Here is a 22,500-nt window from a genome sequence, read left to right on the forward strand (position 1 = left end):
GGGGGACAAACACACACACACACACACACATATATATATATATATACATATATAAATATATATATATACATATATATATATATGATGGGCTTCTTTCAGCTTCCGTTTACCAAATCCCCTCACAAGGCTTTGGTTGGCCCGAGGCTATAGCAGAAGACACTTGCCCAAGGTACCATGCAGTGGCACTGAACCTGGAACCATGTGGTTGGTAAGCAAGATACTTACCACACAGCCACTCCTGTGCCTATGTGTATGTTAATGTGAAGTCACTACCAACTGGTTACAATGCTGAGTGCAAGTTGGATTAGAACTGATGTCACAGAGTCATTCTATTTGAAATGTAGGGTCACTTCATATCCAGAAATACGAATGGAGGAGAGTAACAGTCCCAGAGTCTAAATGTATTGTGGCAGTGTCTTAAATGTGAACAATGTGTTTGGGGAGTAACACAACACATTAAACGTGTGTGCACATGCGTGTTTGTGTTGTGCCAGGGAGTAAAAACCATCTGTTTTATTGTATGATGATAAGGGAAACTTGGGATGTACTTTTGTACAAGACATTGAAACAGCTCCTACTATTCTTGGCAGTTCGTTTATTTAAACATAACTGAAGGTGAACAGTTAAGCTCTTACGTATGTTAGGGATTTCAAAGTATGCTAAGACCAATAATCAGAACTTCAATTATGTAAATAGAAATAAGCAAAGGGACATAACTCAAGTGGGCCACTGGCAAGAATTTTGATGAAGATTTTATAGATTGACGCTCTGATTTCTGGATACAAACATTCTGTAACTGAAAGCATCCAACAAATCCAAGTAGTAGTTGATAGCAACTCTCAAATAAAAGGGGAGATTATTTCAGAAAAATTAGGGAATTAATTTCTCAGGATTTGTTTATGTACTTAGAGAAAGGAGTGTTTGGTCTTTGTTTACATGTTTGGAGGAAGAAGAGTCCAATCTTTGTTTACAGGCCAATATAAGATGAATTAGATTTCCAGGCCTTTCTGTCATAACACTTCAAACTCAATATGTCACATTTTCAACATCCAATCACAATTTTGGCAATTGGCCCAAATTCCACAAACTACGAGTCAGTCATATTGTCCGCTCTTTCCTCTCCACCTCCTACCACGACCACCACCACTAACACTATCACACCTCCTCCTCCTCCTTGTCCTCCTCCTTGTCCTCCTCCTTGTCCTCCTCCTTGTCCTCCTCTTTGTCCTCCTCCTTGTCCTCCTCCTTGTCCTCCTCCTTGTCCTCCTCCTTGTCCTCCTTCTTCTTTTTCTTCCTCCATCACCTCCTCCTCCTTGTTCTTCTTACTCCTTTTCCTCCTACACCGTCCTCCTTCTCTTCTTTCACCCCTTCTTCCATCACCTCCTCCTCAACTCCCTTCTTCCTCCATTACCTCCCTCCATTACCTCCCTCCGCAACCCCCATCTTTCTCTGTCATCTTCCTCCTCAACCCTCCTCCTCAACCCTCTTCCCACCCTCCCCTCCCACCTCCCTTCTCTTTTCACCAAAATTTCTTTCAGCTATATGATTTATCATTTCCAGTTGTTGTTGTTGCTGTTGTCACCTTACAACACAAATACATCAAGTAACCCCACCAACCACCACCATGCCTATACATCTACAAAGATTACAACTACAACAGCAACAATTGCAACCACAACCGCCACCCTTATCACAACAAAACAACAATCACTACCACTACAACTAATACCACCACCACTATATTTTGGAGAGAGATGCAGCTCCTCAATTTGTAGTCATGGCAACATGTTTAGGTTGTTGGGGGCTCTCTAAACAAACCCATAGCACTTATTAAGATCTCTGATCCTTGTTGCACTAAAGAGACAGGGGTCTATGTGATCTGACTTGAAGGTGATGCATTTAGGACAACAGTGACATTGAATAAAAGCTGAAAGACTGTAGAGGAGATGGGGCCAATGACACTGTCAAAGACACCCAGGCCATGCTGTTGAGGGGTCAGTGATAGGATGGTCGGTCACCCAGCAAAACAACACAAAACAAAACAAAACAAAAAAAAACATGTTGCCCATAGGATGTTGAAGCTTACGAAGATGACAAGGGGCAACAATAAATGGTGAAGCACTGTGTTGGAGGAGACCCCTGCCCAACCCTTGCAAACATGGAAAAAGAATGGATGCAAAATGATGATGATGATGATGATGATGATGATGATGATGGTGTTTGATATGTATGTGTATATGTGAGTTTGTATGTGAGGTATGCATGTATGTGTGTTTGTATGTTTGTGTGCGTATGTATATGTCTATTTGTGTTAGTATGTATGTGTGAGTATGTATGTGTGTTGTACGCATGCATGTGTGTATGAATGTGTACATACATATGTGTGTTTGTGCATAAGTGTATGTATTTGGGTGTTTATGTGTGTGTGCATTTATGTGTATGTATGCAAGTGTGTGCATTATGCACGAGTATGTGCATATATGTGCACACATATATATATGTGAATGTACATGTGCATATGTGTGAATGCGTATGTGTGTGTATGCTTGTGCATATGTATATATGTGTGTATATATATGTGTGTGTGCATGTGTAAAGCCTTGTCGATTGAAAGAGGTTTCTCTTCTCCCCACCCCTGACACGAAGTTCCCCCATCCCAACCCTGGCCCTGAAGGTTGTAAGCAAGGTTTGAAAGGAAGGAGTGATGCTACACCGTATGGGTGGATGGGTGGATGGTTGAATGTTTTAGTAAGCAATAGGGACGGCGGTTGTACAGTGGGTAGAATTGAACACAATGATGGATGAAGAGGAGGCAGAATGGGGATTGATGAGTAGCTGGGCAGGTAGCGGTATATAAACAAAATGTAAAGTTTACCATTTGGCCTCTATAGGCATAAACAGACATGAAACGTCGTTCCCACTGAAAGATGAAGGAAAATGGTTAGAATAGAATGAGAGGCTGAAGAGGAGGAAGAGCCAAGGACGTGTTGAAAGGGTGAGGTGAGAGGTGGTAGGATGACTAAATGTGACATGAGAAAGAAACAGATCAAGAGGTAGGTATGAGAGATCTAGTTATTATAGATTGTTACATGGGTGTGTATGTATATCTATATATATACATACATATATATATATATATATATATATATATATATATATATATATATATATATATATATATATATATAGATTAGTATATAAAAAACTAATAGTAGTTTAAGTAAAAGAGAACTGAATCAGACATGAGCTAGGCGGATGAAATGATAAATACTTGATAGTTCAGAGCAATTGATATGAGTTTTGAAGCCCACAATGATATTCTCTCTAAAGAGATCAACATGTTATTGTCACAGATTTTTGTTATCTTGGCTATAACATGGTAGACAGAAAAAAGGGTTTTAGACAAAGACATAAGCTAATACAGAAAATGGTACGAAACTTTGTATGGAATTAAGTAATCAGTGCTGTTTGTAGTGATACAGTTCTAGTATAAAGTAGGGTGGTGTGAATAATAACAGAGATAGTTTTTGTTGTATAGTAGGGAAACAATGAGCAATAACAATAACATTAGTAGATGAAATACTGGACATTGCCTTCTTTGCAATTGGAATATATATCCAATAAAGAATGCTAATCATTGGCTAATCCACATGAGTACAAACTTTCTCAGCCAATAACATATTACATTAATCCCATGGCAAGGCCACCATCACTTCTAACTTTGCATGATACAACAAAGCACACACACACACACACATCTACAAAATTCCCCATTTTCATCCCTCACCCTGTAACTGTTAAAAGCACACTAACAGTCCACTGAATGGATCCTGCCACTCAAAAGCTGTGGTTTATAAAGCCACCCTTACATCAGTCAACTGCATCTCAAGAGAGTGTACAGGCCTAACAGCCAATGCATTCAAAGATAGATATACACAACACATGCACTCCTCCAGGTGCAAAGACAAGGAAAAATTTACCTCTCTATCCTGCTTTGCCTGGAGACTCTGGGTGCAAGGGAACAACTTCTTCAACATCACATAGGGCATCTGATAGAGACCCCCACTTACTCATTTGGAGCTTGTAATTGCCCTCTTTGTCCCCACAAGAAACTGCATAAATTACAATGGCCTGAAGCACTGATCAACAAAAAAAACAGTATATTATATTGTTGCCATCAAAGAATCACTCTGTTAATGTGTGTTAAGCCACTGATCCTTATTACTCAAGAAAGACTACTTTAAACCAAGTTGGTCCATATTTAAATGTAGTATAGCACAACCCATGCCTTGTCAAGGAATTTATTCCCTCTCCATTGACCCACTAGTGTGTTTATGTATCCTTACTGAAACCCTGCAATAAATACATCGAATACAGTTACCTGACAAAGTAGACACACATTTCCTTTTGATGTCACTGAAACACTAATGAGAACATGCTGCTGCTGCTGCTACTACTACTACTACTACTACTACTACTACTACTACTACTACTACTGCTGCTGCTACTGCTGCTGCTGCTGCTGCTGCTGCTACTACTACTACTGCTGCTGTTGCTGCTGGTGCTATGCATATGATTTTCTGATATTTGAAAGAAACTCCTTACAGCTTGCAAAGTATTCTAAGATTCGTCTTACTTTGAGTGTCCACTTTTAGATCAATGGGATTTCTGGCCGGGTTGTGTGGTGTGTGTGTAGGGGATAGTGAAAGGGAGAGATATAGTGGGCTTGGGGAAGTTAGAAGTAGGGGAAGGATACGACAAAGAAGGAGAAGCATGAAGAGGAAGAAGAAAAGAAAAGAAAGAAGACTAAAACCGAAAGAAGTAGAGTATGAAGAAGATGAAAAAAGAAAGAAAAACAAGACAAAGTAATAATAATAATAATAATAATAATAATAATAATAATAATAATAATGCTTTTTCTATTAACCACAAGGAATGACAAAAATATCAAAAACTGATTGAGAAATTGAAATAAATGACGATAATAATAATAATAATAATAATAATAATAATAATAATAATAATAATAATGATAATAATAATAATAATAATAATAATAATGATAATAATAATAATAATAATAATAATAATAATAACAACAACAACAACAACAACAACAACTATTATTATTATTATTATTATTATTATTATTATTATTATTGTTATTATTATTATTATTATTATTATTATTATTATTTATTAAAGACTGATCCCATCAGAGAAGCTGCGAGACAATCATTAATTTGTTTTGTTGTGACGAATCGTTAAATATGAACGAAACATGAGAAGAGAAATAATAAAGAAGGATAGAAAGAATATGTTTATGGAATAAAAATGTTTAGAAAAAGAGAAAGTTCTGGAAAGTTGTTAATAACAATGACATTTTGAAGTAATAAATTATTATTAATGATAACAATAATGGAATGCTTTTGGGACTTGTGATTGGGACCAGTTCAGTTGGCTTTCAAAGGCAACACAATGACTAGTAGACTAACACAATTGGAAAAAAATAGATATGATAATAATAATAATAATAATAATAATAATAATAATAATAATAATAATAATAATAATAATAATAATAGTAATAATAATAATAAAAATGATAACAATAATGATAATAATAATATTAATAAGGATAATAATAATAAAAATAATAATGACGATGATAATAATAATAATAATAATAATAATAATAATAATAATAATAATAATAAGGATAATAATTTATGAAGTCTCTTGTTGAAGTTAAATATACAATTAAACGCACATGATGCGATATGAAATAAAATACGGATTGACATTGTTCATTGAATTGAACAGTATTTTCAGAGTGTGTCTGTCTTCTTTGGGTTCAAAAAATGACAAGAATATTGGTTTCATATTTTTTGCACAAAGCCAGCAATCTTGGGGGAGGGGATAAATCAATTACATTGACCCTAGTGTTCAACTGGTACTTGCTTTATCGATTCTGAAAGGATAAAAGGCGAAGGCGGCAGAATTTGAACTCAGAATGTGCGAACAGATGAAATACTGCTAAGTATTTTGCCCAGTGTGCTAATGGCTCTGCCACCTTGCTGCCTAAAATATAACAAGAATAATGATAAATGAAAAATGAAGAAAATTTGCAGAAATTCAAAATTTCAGCTGGATTATCTTGCATTACTTTCTGGACAAAAATATGTAAGAAAAAAGAAAGAAAGGAAATAGAATGAAAGAAAAGGAAAGAAACAGCGAGGAACATGAGATAGTCCAGTCGAGATTTTGAATTTCTATATTTCAGTGTATTTCTCATGTTTCATTATTCTTGTCTTATTTTGAGCCTGAAGACAGACAGACATTCTGCCAAAATATTGTTCAGTTCTATGAAGAAGTCAATTTGTGTTTTTATGACATGCTACATCATTGCTCTTCTCATTGTGTGATAATAATAATAATAATAATAATAATAATAATAATAATAATAATAATAATAATAATAATTCATTACAGACTGGATTTTTTAAAGTAAAGAATCATTCCAAAATGTAGCATGCAGAATGGGAGAGAGTGGTCTGGTAGAAAATTGGTTGAAACATGATGTAACATTGATAATCTACTTGGTCTTTGAGAATGTTTGTGAATGTAACAGGAGGGTGTGGCATTACTACCAATGTTTGTGAATGTAATAGGAAGGTGTGGCTTTAATACCAATGCATGCAAATTAGTAGGAAAGGGATATTAATACCAATGTTTGTGAATGTAGTAGAAGGGTGTGGTATAACTACCAGTGTTAATGAATGTAATAAGAAGGTGTGGCTTTAATATCAAAGTTTGGGAATGTAGAATGAGGGCATTAATACCAATGTTTGAGAATGTAGCAGAATGGTGAGGCTGTAACACCAATGCTTCTGAATGTAGTTGAAGCGTGAGGTATTAGGACTAATGTATTTTAATCATGGGAAAACACCATTCTTCTTCTCCCAAGTTGGTTCAATCAAAATTTTAATTTTATCTTTTTGGTCAGCGTGGAGGCTGTGCCAACGATCCTTTAGAGGTCCTCTGAAACTAATGGGAAGGAGAAAGAAAGATTTTCTCAAAATAGAGACCTGACCTGAATGCTTGCTACAGAGTAGATTCTGCTAAAAGCAACCAAGATGCCAGGTAGTGATGTTAAACAGGGCTACAGGTGAAGTCTGCTATATCAGTTGGTCATAATAGGATTTGAATGCAGAATACAAAAGCTGCAACAAACACCACAATGAACTTGGTCTGACATTCTTACAATTCCACAAATCCATTGCCTGGATTATCTTTTATCTTTCCTCTTTTACTTGTTTCAGTCATTTGGTTTTAGTCGAACAGATTGACTTAGGACTTTTTTTTTTTTAGCCTAGTACTCATTCTGTTGGTCTCTTTCGCTGAAATGCTAAGTTATGGGGACATAAACACACCACCACCAGTTGTCAAGTGGTGGTGAGGGACAAACACACACACACACACACACACGTATGTATATGCATATATCTGTGTGTGTGTGTGTGTGTGTGTGTGCGTGAGACTGCTGTCTGTATCTATGAGGGAGTGCTGTAAAATTCCTGGGTTTAAAGATATTGCAAAAAGCTTGGCTGGAGGTCCAAACTTCCATGTTCTTTTACAGAGCTTAGAGAATCTGAAGGACTGCTACAATGAGTGTGTGAATCTGGGAGGGGAATATGTTCAATATAATCATAATTAACTGATCCTCCTTTATATTCTTTTACCCAAAGCCAGAAACTTTCCGGCACCCCCTCATATGTATGTATAAATAACCCACTTTGATTTAGAGTGTTGTAGTATCTGTAAAGAGGACAATGAAATGTCAATGTCTGGGTTTAAATTTAGGGTTTTGGTTCCTTTATTCTATATGTCAACCACTCAGTCCCATTTAGATTTTCTTGAAGGGGAGGGTTCTTATATTTCATGCAGAGAAAATGGTAGAATATTTTAGGAGAAATTGTTAAAACAATGAGAAATACAAAATTTTAGAATTCTTACCTAAACTTGAAATGTCTTTTGAATTAGAGTTTGTGATTTTTACATAGAAATGGTTCACAGAGTTGGAGTGGGCGTATTTGGATTGTAGGTAAAAGCATATGCGTACATTCAAATGCATGTGTGTTTACACATAAATATATATAAGTAAATTTTGGAAATTTATATACACACATATAAATGCGTAACTGCTAAGTTACGGGGTCGTAAACACACCAGCATTGGGTGTGAAGCGATGTTGGGGGGGGGGTACAAACACAGACACACACACACATACATATACATACACACACACACACACACACACACACATATATATATATATATATATATATATATATATGTATATACACATACATGCATATATATATATATACACACACACATATATGCAACTGACTTCTTTCAGTTTCTGTCTACCAAATCCACTCACAAGGCTTTGGTTGGCCCGAGGCTATAGTAGAAGACACTTGCTCAAGGTGCCATGCAGTGGGACTGAACCCGGAACCATGCGGTTGGTAAGCAAGCTACTTACCATGCAGCCACTCATATATATATATATATATATATATATATATATATATATATATATATATATATATATATGTATACACACATACATACACACACACACATATATATGCATATATCACAATCTATCTGTCTATATGCATGTATGTATATATATATATATATATATATACATGCATACATATGCAAACACATGGACACATACAGATTCATGTACATATATATATATATATATATATATATACACATGCACACACACACACACAAACGCAGGCACGCATGCAAGCAAACACACGCACACACACACACTCACCTACATAGATCAATGGCACTGTTGAATTGTCAATATCTAGCCTAATGTCAATTATCCCATCCTAGACTCTGACTTCCTTAATTACTTTATCATTGTAATAGATAAAATAATTGAACGTTTTATCCATGTAATACATAAAACACTTTGCTATGGAGTGGGAGGAGTCGGCATACTATAATAGTGTGTGTGTGTATGTATACATACATATATTATATATTTGTATGTGTATATGTATATATATGTATTTGTGTGTATATACACACACATATACACACACACATATATATACATATACACATACAAATACATATATACATATACTTACACATATATATATACACACATACTGTAATGGCTTCAATTGGAATGGGACACTAGATGATATGACTGGCATGCAAGAAATGAAGGTGGTGTCACCTTTACCACAAACAGTGAGAATATTTGCCTCAATGCATATGTTTGTGCACAATTAGTGTTGTATCATTGCACAGATTTTGTTGAGACAAATTAGGCAATAGCATAATAGCTTCCCCCAAACTAAGTACTTTCATTTTGCTGGAGAAAGAAAGAGACAACATTTCAATTTTATATATATAAAAAAAGCATAATAGCTTCCCCTGAACCATTTAGTTTCATTTTGCTGGACAAACAAACAAACAGAAAGAATCTCTCTCTTTTATATATATATATATATATATATATATATATATATATATATATACACACACACATGCATAAACATATATTTATATATGTACATATATATCTACATACATAATCATCTATATACAAATATACATCTAAATACATACATATACAGGTGTGTATCTACATATATATATATATATATATATGTATAAGCATCTCCCATTTCAATACTACTCTTGTTACATGTTCTTTCCAAGAATATTACATTTATTGATTACACATGATGATGATGGTGATGATGAATATGATGATGATGACATCTCTGATGAATTGGCAACAAGTGGGGATTATGTAAATTTATAATTCTACATTTTGTAACCAATAATCATCTTACATAAATGAAATGTATGTAAGATGGAGTTATTTACATCTTATACAGAAACACTCATGCTTTCTTTTCTTTTCTATGTAAACACACACATGCACACGCACACACATTTATTGCATTCTCTCTCCCTCCTCCCTACCTCTCTCTCTTTTACAAGAAGAGGAGTGACAGTGACTTGGAAGGTTTGACCTTCTATCCTTCATTGGACTGTACTCAACAAAAAGTATTCAGTAACTCTTCATTTTAATGTTAATTTTATTTTATTTTAACTCAACATAAAGGCAAACAATAATACACACTTGCACACGTGTATATATATATATATATATATATATATATATATATATATATATATATATATATATATATATATATATATATATATATATACATATATATATATATATATATATGTACATATATCTTTATATATACATATATACATATATATGTGTAGATATATGCATATATATATATATATATATATATATATATATATATATATATATATATATATACAAGAATAAGGGCAGAGAATCGTCAATTAATAATAGAATTAATAATTAACAATTTTGCCAAGTAGTTCAGTATGAAAAAAACCTTTATCGGTAAAACTATTTATCATCATAAATATACAGGGATTAGCAATTGAGTTGCTTCTCCAACATACTGAAAATTTAGAAATAGCAGTCAAAGAACTACTGATTCCAAACTACAAATTTTTCTCTAAAGCGGATGGCGATATTTATGGCACACATAGAACAAAAAAAACGGAGGGAAAAGCGTAAACAAACCAAGCCTTTAGTTAATGGGATACGAATCGTTTCATGGTTAAGTGAATGGAAATTTCACTATTCCAATCTTCAGCCCAAATATTCTGATAAATTTGAAAGTGTCTGTGCCATAAATATCGCCATCCGCTTTAGAGAAAAATTTGTAGTTTGGAATCAGTAGTTCTTTGACTGCTATTTCTAAATTTTCAGTATGTTGGAGAAGCAACTCAATTGCTAATCCCTGTATATTTATGATGATATATATATATATATATATATATATATATATATATATATATACATATATATATGCACACACACACACACACATATTTGTAATCTACAGTGTCCATCAGTAAATCAACAAATTATAATAAAACTAACTTCTATTTGTCAAGAAGCAATTTACTGGCATTTCATATTCTTCTAGAAATTCCAACAGACGCCATGTCTCCAATATAATTTCTCTGTGTACCATTCTCTTTCCTTTTCCATGTCATCATGCAAATCAAAGTACATTAAAAAAAAGCATATGAGTGTGTGTGTGTGTGTTTGTGTGAATGTGTGTATGTGCGTGTATGTGTGCTTGTGTATGTGCATGTATGTGTGCTTGTGTGAAGTTAAGAGAGAGAGAAAGGGTGTGATGGTTAGAACTATATCAATCATGCACAATATGGAATATGGTAAATACGATCTAGTAACTCTGTCTGTGTAACTAATGCCAGGTGGCTGACTAGAAATCAAACAAGGAAGAAAAACTGGAAGAAGACAATGGTAAACATTGCAAAGCATTGGCATAGAGTTTTTACTTACTTTCCCGGTATTCTTGACTTCCAGTTCGTAGGCACTTGCAACAACAGCTAACATAAGATTCATGAGGTACAAGGAACCAAAGAAATTGATGACGATGAAGTAGATGACTGTCCAAGGACTGTGGGCACGTATGACCTGTCAAATATACAACAAAAATGTCTTGGAGAATTCCTGCAACACATGAGAGGATACTGTAGTAATTCTGGTTATTGAACTGGTAAGATTGTTGAATACAGAAGATTGGAAACGATTGGCCATAAATAGGCTTTACTCTTCTAAGATTGAGCGTGTGGTATCTGTCATTAGTTCTAGATGTGAACCTTGTGGATCAGGAGTCAGCCATGTTTCAATATCATTCGAAAGCCCCATTTTTGACTGGCTGTTGAGATGATGGAAATAACTGTGAGTAGTAATAATCACTTCTACTAAAGGTACAAGGCCTGAGATTTGTGGGAAGGGAACTAGTCAATTACATCAACCCTAGTTTTTCACTGGTATTTAATTTATTGACCCCGAAAGGATGAAAGGCAAAGTTGACTTTGGTGGGATTTGAACTCAGAACATAAGGATAGATGAAATGCTGCTAAGTATTTTGCCTGGTGTGCTAATGGGTCTGCCAGCTCACTGCCTTCTGTGAGCAGTTGTAACAACAGTAATTATTATCACAAATATACACATGCGTATATCTGTGAATGCACGAGAGTGTTTGCATGTGTATGTATGTGTGTGTGTGTGTGTGCATGGGTGTGTCTGGGTCACCTTGTCTTAGCACCATGTGATAATTGTAAACAAGACCACATAGAGTTAGAGAACCCAGGGATAACTAGCAAGTACATAAATACCTTTGTGGGGTGGGGCACATCTGTGTTGAAAAAAATTAATTAATTATTAATTTTTAACAAATTTATAATTATATATATTGTTTTAGTGTGAAGAATTAAATCTATCTATTTCATAGGGAGTTTGTCAATAGGGGTTTCACACTTAAATTTGGGCACGAGTTCCTCTCCAGCCCTTAACACAGAGGTTCTCCAGTTTCTGAGAGAGGGGTCATCTCATTGGCTCATATCCTTCCTGTTTGTTGAAGGGATACTTAAATCTGCTATTTCTAGCATATATTCAGTGCCTGTGTTGAGGTGCCCCTGTTGGCTCATGATGTTGTTACTGTTGTTGTTGTTTTTATTGATTTCGTTGTTTGTTTGTTTGGGTTTCCTCTTTAATCAAAAATGTTTATTTTCCGTCCAACCTCTAGCCATGCCTACCACCTCTTTAGTCAAATGTTTTGAAAACTTGTTTGGTCTGTTCACCTCTTCCTCCCACCTCTACCACCGCAGTCATCACTTCCACTGCCCCCCCCCACCACCACCACCTTAGGTAATAGAGATCTCCTTCAGGCAACCTTCCAGCAGACTTTCTTTACTTTACTCAATGTCTCCTGCCAATGTGTAATTTAGTGGAGAGGATCACCACAAACAGATTTGGTGAACCTCTCCCACCACCACTACCACCACTACCCCCCCCCCCCCCCCCACCGCCACCAACGCTACCACCATCAACAACAACAACAACAACGTGATTCTTGCCAATGTGTACTTTAGGAGAGTGGATAACCACCAACAGATTTGGTACATAGATACGCAGTTAGTAGCCTAACTGAAGGGTCAAAGATGATTGGGCTAGTAGTAGTAGTAGTAGCAGCAGCAGCAGCAGCAGCAGCAGCAGTAGTAGTAGTAGTAGTAGTAGTAATAGTAGTAGTAGTAGTAGCAGCAGCAGCAGCAGCAGTAGCAGCAGCAGCAGCAGTAGTAGTAGTAGTAGTAGTAGTAGTAGTAATTGTAGTAGTAGTAGTAGTAGTAGTAGTAGTAGTAGTAGTAGTAGTAATTGTAGTAGTAGTCGTAGTTGTTGTTTAGGCAGTGATGGAGGTATTAGAGGAAGATTTACTGCTGTTGACTCCTGGTCTCCAGTGAGAATCAACTGTGGATCAGAACTGATCATGATTCAGCATTTCTTTACATTGCAAGAGTTTGTGAGTATCTGGTTTAAACCCAGCCCCTGGCCAGAATATCAAATGTTTTTTCACGTGCCAGTAAGGCAATGCTGGTAACAATCGTGCTCAAATGGTGCTATTTACGTGCCACCAGCATGAAAGCCAGACAACTGCTCTGGCAATGATCACGCTCGGACGATGCTGTTAGCGCTCCATTGGCATGGGTGCCAGTCATCGAATTTGGTTTGATTTCGATTTCACTTGCCCCAACAGGTCTTCGCAAGCAGAGTTTAGTGTCCAATGGAGGAAAGGTTGGCACGAGTAAATAATCCTTTCTACTGGAAGCACAAAGTTTCAAATTTTGGGGAAAGGATTAAGTTGATTGCATCGATCCCAGTGCATAACTGGTACTTATTTAATCAACTCCAAAAGGATGAAAAGCAAAGTCAACCTTGGCGGACTTTGAACTCAGAATGTAACTGCTGACGAAATACTGCTAATGATTCTGTCAGCTCACTACCTTACATATATATAAATGATAATTTCATTTAGGTATTAAAAATTCTTTTGCTGATATGTAAAGTTGTAGGAGAATCTTTTTGCTAAATGTAAAGTTGGAATAAATATTGCTAAGCCTTTTATTCAGTGCAGTAGTGATTCTACCAGCTTCTCCCCTTGATCACTTTGTTAAAAAGCCAATAATTTATGAAAGCATCTGAAAACAAAAAATAATTTTTCTTGTTTTTTCCTTTTTCTGTTATTTTTTATTCATTTTTCTACCTGACAGTTTAATTGAAAGAAGTGGTTTCTTTTGTTTGTAATATGTAAAAGCAATCAAGGTGACAAGCTGGCAGAATCGTTACTGCACCAGATAAACTGCTCAGCAGCATTTCTTCCGACTTTACATTCTGAGTTCAAATGGTGTCAAGGTTGACTTTGCCTTTTATCCTTTTAGAGTTGATAAAGTACAAATTGAGTACTTTTATACATAATTTTAATGAGTTTGATTTGGTATCTTTCATTTCAATATTATTGCATAATATAGCAAAGTTGAGATTGAATTCAGATGAAACAATTGTAAATTGATGCAATTAAAAGACTATTTATATGTATGTGAGTGTGAGAAGGGGCATGGCTAGTGGTTAGGGTACTTGTCCCATGATCATTAGGTCATGTGTTTGATTCTTGGTGGCGTATTTTATCCTTGAGCGAGACACTTTATTTCTTGTTGCTTCAGTTCATTCAACTGGTAAAGATGAGTTGTACTTGTTATTCTAAGAGCCAGCCTTCTCACACTAGACTAACTTCATTGAAAAACTCAGTATAAATTGCAAAATAATTAACAAAATAACTAAATTAAAAGATAATTAAAAATAGATATTAGATTTATAGGCATGCAGGTTCATGGTTAGTCCACATTACTCTGTAAAGAATATAGGGTTGGTTCCCTGGTTTCTCTGGAAATGGATTTCCTGGTTTCTCTGGAAATGGATGGGACGCTTGTCTGTTGCAGGATTACGCATTTTTACCAGCTGAGTGGATTGGAGCAATGTGAAACAAAGAACACAACTCATTGCTCAGTCGAGGAATTGAAACCACGATCTTATGACCATGAGTCCAACACCCTAACCACTAAGCCATGCACTTCCATGCAGGTTCATAGATGGCTACTATTTGGCAAGTGGTTGGTGAAAGGATTCTGTAAACATGTCTAAATATTAGATCTAATGGCATGTGGGTTCATAGTTAGCTCCTGTTTCACCAGTGGTTAGCCAAAGGACTCTTCTCCACATCAACCATAAAGAGAAGAATTTTTTAGAGAGAGAAGCATGTTGAGTGTCTTGTTTAAGAAACAACTCTCAATGACAGCAGTGAAATTTGAACTCAAAATCTGACTTAGTCCACTAAGATGTTAGTATATATCCTTGCTCACTGTCTGGTTACCTACCATGGTAGTGATGTTGGATATATTACCAAAGTACCAAGATATACTTAGGCCAGACACCAATGGGAGGATAGCTCTCAACTCCACACACACACACACAGAGTAAAACAGCCAACCATACAAAACTCTGCAATACACGCTCACTATTCCTGTTGTTGGTGTTGCAGTTGTTACTATGACTACTGCTATTGTTGTTGTTGTTGCTATTGTTATTCATTGTTGTTATTCATGTTGCTGTTGTTACATTGACTGCTGCTGCTACTACTACCAACAGCACTATCTGCACCACCACCACCACTATTGCCACTGCCACCATCAACACCACTGCCACCACTACCAATAACACCACCACCGCCACCACAGCAACCACCACTGCTACCGCCACTGCTACCGCCACTGCTACCGCCACTGCAACCACTACCACCACCACCACCACCACCACCACCACCACCACCACTACTACCGCTGCTGCTGCAGTTGTTGTTTAGCTCCAGGTCACCTCTGATTGAATAAGCTATCGTCAGAGACATTCCAGTCATGACCATTCCCTCTTTATAAGAGACCCAACTGCTACACAATGTGTCCACTCTTTTTCAACACAATACAAAAGTGTTATTTGAGAGAGATTTGACTGCTATTTCTAACAAGTCGAGCAACTACATCCAGGTTTGCACATTATAGTTACAACCATTGCTGTTATTGTTGCTGTTGTTGTAATCAATTATGATGATAACAAAGCCTTCACTAAACCAAATCTGTTTGTGTTGGCCCTCCCTCCTAAATGTAAAGATTTCGCCTCCAATCATCAGAAACACAACTGCAGCTACACTGTAGGAAGCATATAAATTCTTAAAGAACTTTAGAAGAGGAGCAGGTTTAATCACACTCTTCCATACTGTTGTAGCAACAACATCAACAACAACAATAGCGTCTCTGTTTCCTGTTATCTTTTAATAATGTAACACCTGCAAGTATATTTGTGTGTATATACGTGTATGTATGCACTTATGACGATGATGATGATTATGTGTAAGTGTGTGTGTATTTTTATGTATGTATGTGTGTTTGTGCATGCATGTGTGTGTGTGTGTGTGTTTGTGCATGCATGTGTGTGTGTGTGTGTGTGTGTGTGTGTGTGTGTAAAATAGACATCAAACAACCCAGCGGAAATTCTTTCCTCCATTTTAGGTACAAAACTCCAGAGCCACTATCCTCAATGTTGTCAGATGAAAGGTCAGCCAGAGCAGATTGTCGAGGTGTTAGTGTAGTGAGGGGAGGAGTTGATGTGAGCTGTGTATGAGAGGTAAGATGGAGGAGAGCCTCTTCAGAGAGCCTCAAGGGCAAGAAGTGTCAGTATGAATTCCTTTGGTTGCCCAACAATGCTTGAATTAATGGAGTGTGTATATTGTTGCAGAGAAATAGATAGCAATTGACGTAGTCAGAGTGTGTGACAGACTAATTAACCCTTATAACATTCAGATTAATCTGTCAAATGAAATGCTTATTTATTTAGATTGTTTTGAATTAATCATGCATTATCTCATAGCTTTATGATTTTGATGATGTGATTGCTTATTTTTAGAACGACATTATACAGTAGGTGTGAGAGGCTGGATCTGGCAAGTTTAAACATAAAACAGTTAGAATGCTTGGGCCAGATAAAGATGGTTTAAAGGCTAAAGGGTTAAGGTGTGAATTAGTCTTTGGCAACAAGACAATAACAGTGATCTTCGTACATGCACCATAGTGAGGACTGATAGATGGGCAAAAAGATGATGATGATCTTAATAACTTCTTCCTAATGATCTCAGTAACTTCTTCCTGATGACAAAGGTAACTTTGTTAACATGGCTGGGGTATTTACTAGACTTGTTAGGTAACACTATTGTGATGTCACTGTACATGGAAGCTGTAGTTAAGAAACGGTCTTTTGATAATACTAACTTCAGGAAAAAGTCAAATATTGAATCACTGACCATTCTGGCCAGATGGACTTTATATTCACAAAGAAACCAGACAGAAAGATGGTTATGAATACTGAATCTTTCTCTAATGAAGAACTGAAGAATGTATTGCTGAACAAAGCCTAATAATCAGTGACCTCAGCATAAAATCTAGATGGATTTAGAGATTCAAGGCAATCTATAAAGCTGAAAGATCCTTTAGTTAAAGATGTGTTGAAAGAAATACCAGTTGTTACATATAATGCAAAAAAAAAAAAAATGAGAGAGAGAGAGTGAGAGTGAGATAGAGAGTTAAAACATGGGGACAATAGTGAGTTTCTATGCTATAACTTACTGTACCTCACAGTGAAGTACACATCAGATCAACTGTTATATGCAGACCTTGTGATATTTTCATCTGTTCAAGGTTTCATGTCTTCAGTATCATATGTATAGAACACACTATGTGTATAGGAAAGCGAGGGAATTGGCTATTATTAATGAAGTTTTAAGATTGATGAATGAATGAATGTTTTTTTTTCTCATATGACCATCTTCCATGGTATAGTAAATCCATTACGTGGGAAACAAACTATTTCAGCCAGCTGGTTGTTAGTTTTTGTTTGTAGAGAATTTCTCTATAATTAACAATGGATTTGTTGGCAAAAATTCACTCATTACAGATTTTTGTTCGAATTGTACAAAACTATAATAGAATGTCATGATTGTGTGCAATACAGAAATCACATCTCCTGGAACCATCAGTGAAGAGAGACACATGTTCTATAATGGACAAATTGATTTCATAATTGCTGATTTAATCATCCTTTAAATATATTATAAAGAATATTATCATTCTTTTATATTTGTTTAGTGAAGTGGCAAAGCATCTTCTGAATGTCTAAATGTCTACACATATTCTATTATATAATCATCATTATCCTCCTCCTCCTCCTCCTCCTCCTCCTCCTCCTCCTCCTCCTCCTCCTCCTCCTCCTCCTCCTCCTCATCATCATCATCATCATCATCATCATCATCATCATCATCATCATCATCATCATCATCATCATCATCATCCGTTTATGTCCATGATCCATACTGGCATGTATCAGATGGTTTTATGGGACCCAATGGGTCCAAAAACTGCATCAGAGAAAGAAACAGAGATAGAGAGAGAGAGAGAGAGAGAGAGAGAGAGATAGAAAGAGAGATAGAGAGAGACTGTGAGTGAGAGAGAGAGAGAGAGAGAGAGAGAGATGGACTGAAAAAGAAACTGGTATGGCATGTATATATATATGGCATGTATATAGCATTGTGTCCCTTACCTTATTATATACATCTTCCCAGTAGTCCTGAGTAAGCAACTGAAATGAAATCAGCATACTCCAGCCTATGTTGTCGAAATTAGTATAACCATGATTGGGATTACCTCCAATGTCTGGTAGACACGTGTAGTTGGAGGGACAAGTCCTTTAAAACAAAAAAAAAAAACATGGAGAAAACATTGTTATACACACATCCACATATCAGTTATACAGATAAACACACACCTAATATGCATTCAAATATATATAAATATAAATATATATATATATATATATATATATATATACACACACACAAGTAAGCAATTAAAGTGGAAAAAAACCCTTCCTAAATTGGTACTCAAGAGTTTCATGTAATGGTTACATGTAACCTTAAGTAACAGTTCTTGAAATTATTTTGGTTTTAATAAAATAGTACAGACATATAACTGTTATCATCATCATCATTTAATGTCCATTGTCCATGCTGGCATGGGTTGGACAGTTTGACCAGAGCTGGTAAACTGAAAGGATGCACCAGACTCCAGTCTGATTTGGCATGGTTTTCTAGGACTGGATGCCTTTCCTAATGCCAACCACTCTGAGAGTGTAATGGGTGCTTTTATGTGTCACTGGCTAAGTGGTTTTTCATCTGTCTTTATGTTGTGAGTTCAAATTCCGCCAAGGTTCACTTTGTCTTTCATTCTTATGGGGTCGATAAATCAAGTACCAGTTGCATACTGGAGTCGATCTAATCGACTGGCCCCCTCCCCTAAAATTTTGGGCCTTGTGCTTAGAGTAGAAAAGAATTTTTACAGGTGTAACTAAGAAAGCAGTTCTCAAAACATTAAACCACGACTCGCTTTTGTACTGCCAGTCTTCACTCCCTCTCTCCTCAGCCTCTTGTTACTGACACCCATCACCCACTCTTACCATTGACCACCTCCATTTCACCACTAATTCAGTCACCTAGGTAACAGAAGCCATCAGCTACCTCTACGGTACTATCAGGGAACTTAAGAGAATCTGTTTCATGTATGGTCTCAGTGTATACACCTATACATATTACATATACACACACACAAACAACTACATACGTGTGCACATGTGTGTGCGTGCCTGCACACACACATACACACTTACACACACATGCACACACATAGACACACACACACACACACAATGACATGTAGCAACATTCAATTTGGCTTTTATTATGCGATTTATATTTAATTACATAATTACAAACATGATATATTATATATATATATATATATATATATGTATGTATGTATGTATGTATGTATACACATGCATAAACACACTGACATGTTCACACACAAACTCACATATGCTCTGCTCGCACACACATATAAAGATATATTTACTCATACAGAGAAATATCAAAGCACAAGAACAATGACAGCAACAGCCACAACAACAACAACAACAACAGGAGCAGCGACAACAGCACCAGCAACAACAACAGCAGCAGCAGCAGCAGCCACAAGAACAACAGCAACAATGTGAGTAGCTTACATCCTGAAGTTTATTGAGTAGAAAGTTATTGGAGTTTGTCCAGACTATTGAATAAAAGGGAATCACCAGGGAAGACACTTTGTTGTATATATTTGATGAGTTTGAAAGGGGTGTGGGGATAGGTATTGGGAGTGTAGAGGGCATAGGGGGTGGTGTGCATACAGTTATGAGTCTGGGCTGTGGTATTGAAAGGGTGTATACAGTGGTGTGTATGGGCTGTGGTGCAGAAGTGCTCTATATACAGTGGTGTAGATGCATTGTGGTATAGAGGTGATGGATGCAGGTGTGCGTATAGGCTGTGGCATAGAGGTGGTGTATGTACAGCGATGTGCATGAGCTGTAGTATGGAGGTGGTGTATGTGCAGTGGTGTGTATGATGATGTATTGGCTTGGGTAAAGTGGTGAGGTGTAGATCAGAGTGTAGGGGCTGTGGCACAGTGGTGATGTATAAAGTGGCGTATATGAGGATGCAGGGCCATAGTATAAAGGGATGATGATGAGAGGATTATACACTGATAGAGGCCTTAGTAAAAAAATTTGGGAACATAAATCAAAAAGAATAGAATACGAGTTAAAATGGGAAATAGTTTGCAAGGCTAAATCGTATAGAATAGAGAATAAATTCTGCTTATTATGTACAAACAAATTTAAAGAGATATTATTAGCTAATAAAAAATTGATTAACACCCACGATGAACGTAATATTAAATGTAGACATAAATTAAATTATTTATATAACAAGTTTAGATGACTAAACCTATGAAAAGTTACCAACTTATAGTTATGATTAGTAGCGTTAAATACATCTAATTAGCTTTAAAATTCCCTTTAAACATCACAATATTGTATAAAATTAGAATCAATAACTACCTTTGGACTATAAACTATTCAACGATAATATGTACATTCTTTTACAATGTTTCATAGCATTATTTACGTAATACATAATTTTCGCTCGTGTTATAATTATTATTCTGTGTAGATTTGAGGGTTTTAAGTATTTTAAATCTTCAGTAAATGATATACTTTTTATTGTAGATCTTCTTTTTCGATAATTTCGTTATTATTATGGTAAATATAATACATATTTATCACTGGGTAATGGACGCCATATCTATCACGTAACTTTTCAGTATAAATGCTAAAGTACACTTATTTCGGTTTAATCTACACTAACTTGCCGGCAGGTAAGTCATGTTTTTTAAACTTATTCTAAACAATATTGACATACGTTTTTTATTAACTTTATACACTAACACGTTTTTTACATTTATCTACTTCTTCCATAATGATTTAACCTTGTTCACTATAATGCTCTATTTCAATATTTTTAGCTTGTAATAATAATATTAATATTAATGCCGTTAACTTAGGGATTACCTTACAGGTTTGGTCTGCTTTTATATATTATTTATTTTATTTCTTATGTTTATTCTTATTCCTTATAATGCTTTTAGGTATTTTTTTAGGAATTTGACCTGAAGAGTGACTGATTTTGGGAGTAAAATCATTTTTCCGTTCTAATGAACTTGGGTAAAATTTTCTTATGATTTTATATGGTCCTAATTCAGCCATGAAACGCACGTAGTCTATGTACAAGTACTGACTTTAATACAGAAAAACAAAAGTCGAAGACAAGTGTATAAACAACAAGTAGGTGTATTAGTTTGATATTCAGGAAGGTGAGAAAGTCTTTTACATTTCAAGCCTACACTCTTCAACAGAAAGGAATACGAGGAAATAAACAGAGAGAGAATAAGAAAGAGAAAATAAAATTAAAAAAAACTAGTGGATTTAGTGGTCAGTATGGAATATGGCATATGGCATACACACACACACACACACACACACACACACACACACACACACACGTGTGTGTGTGTGTATGCCACAAGGTCTTCAAATCTAATGGAGGCCTCAAAAGACATTTTAAGATCCACAAAGATCAGAACTGAACTGCAGCTCTTGGTGGTCCAAATCAGATATGCAATCTATGTGGGTGTCTTTTCAAAACAATGTCTGGTTTAAAAAGCCACATCAGACGCCATGATGGTTCTAAAGGTGTAGGTACAAGAGGTGATCAGACTCTGCATAAAGAGTAGGCAACTACCATCTGTCTCTCTCTCTCTCTCTCTCTCTCTCTCTCTCTCTCTCTCTCTCTCTCTCTCTCTCTCTCTCTCTCTCTCTCTCTCTCTCTCTCTCTCTCTCTCTCTCTCTCTCTATCTATCTACATATATATACTCTCTCCATACCACCAGTCTTGGGGCACTTGGAAAAGGCCAGCAGTCATGTTCACTATCGTTCTC

At 35.9% G+C, this 22,500-nt stretch overlaps 1 protein-coding gene across 8 annotated transcripts in view; it reads right to left on the minus strand.

Moving 5' to 3' along the window:
• LOC106869839 (sodium channel protein 1 brain) overlaps positions 1 to 22,500 on the minus strand; it is a 313,255-nt gene that overhangs the window by 90,777 nt on the left and 199,978 nt on the right. For all 8 annotated transcript variants that reach the window (XM_089337958.1, XM_089337956.1, XM_089337957.1 and 5 more), the window contains 2 exons: positions 18,677 to 18,821; positions 11,480 to 11,614 (listed from right to left, as the gene is read on the minus strand). In XM_089337958.1, the coding sequence (XP_089194084.1) occupies positions 11,480 to 11,614; positions 18,677 to 18,821 (280 nt within the window). The remainder of the gene's footprint in view (positions 1 to 11,479; positions 11,615 to 18,676; positions 18,822 to 22,500) is intronic.

This window comes from Octopus bimaculoides, chromosome 20, assembly GCF_046866305.1.
Source record: "Octopus bimaculoides isolate indiv1 chromosome 20, ASM4686630v1, whole genome shotgun sequence".
Lineage (NCBI taxonomy): Eukaryota > Metazoa > Mollusca > Cephalopoda > Octopoda > Octopodidae > Octopus > Octopus bimaculoides.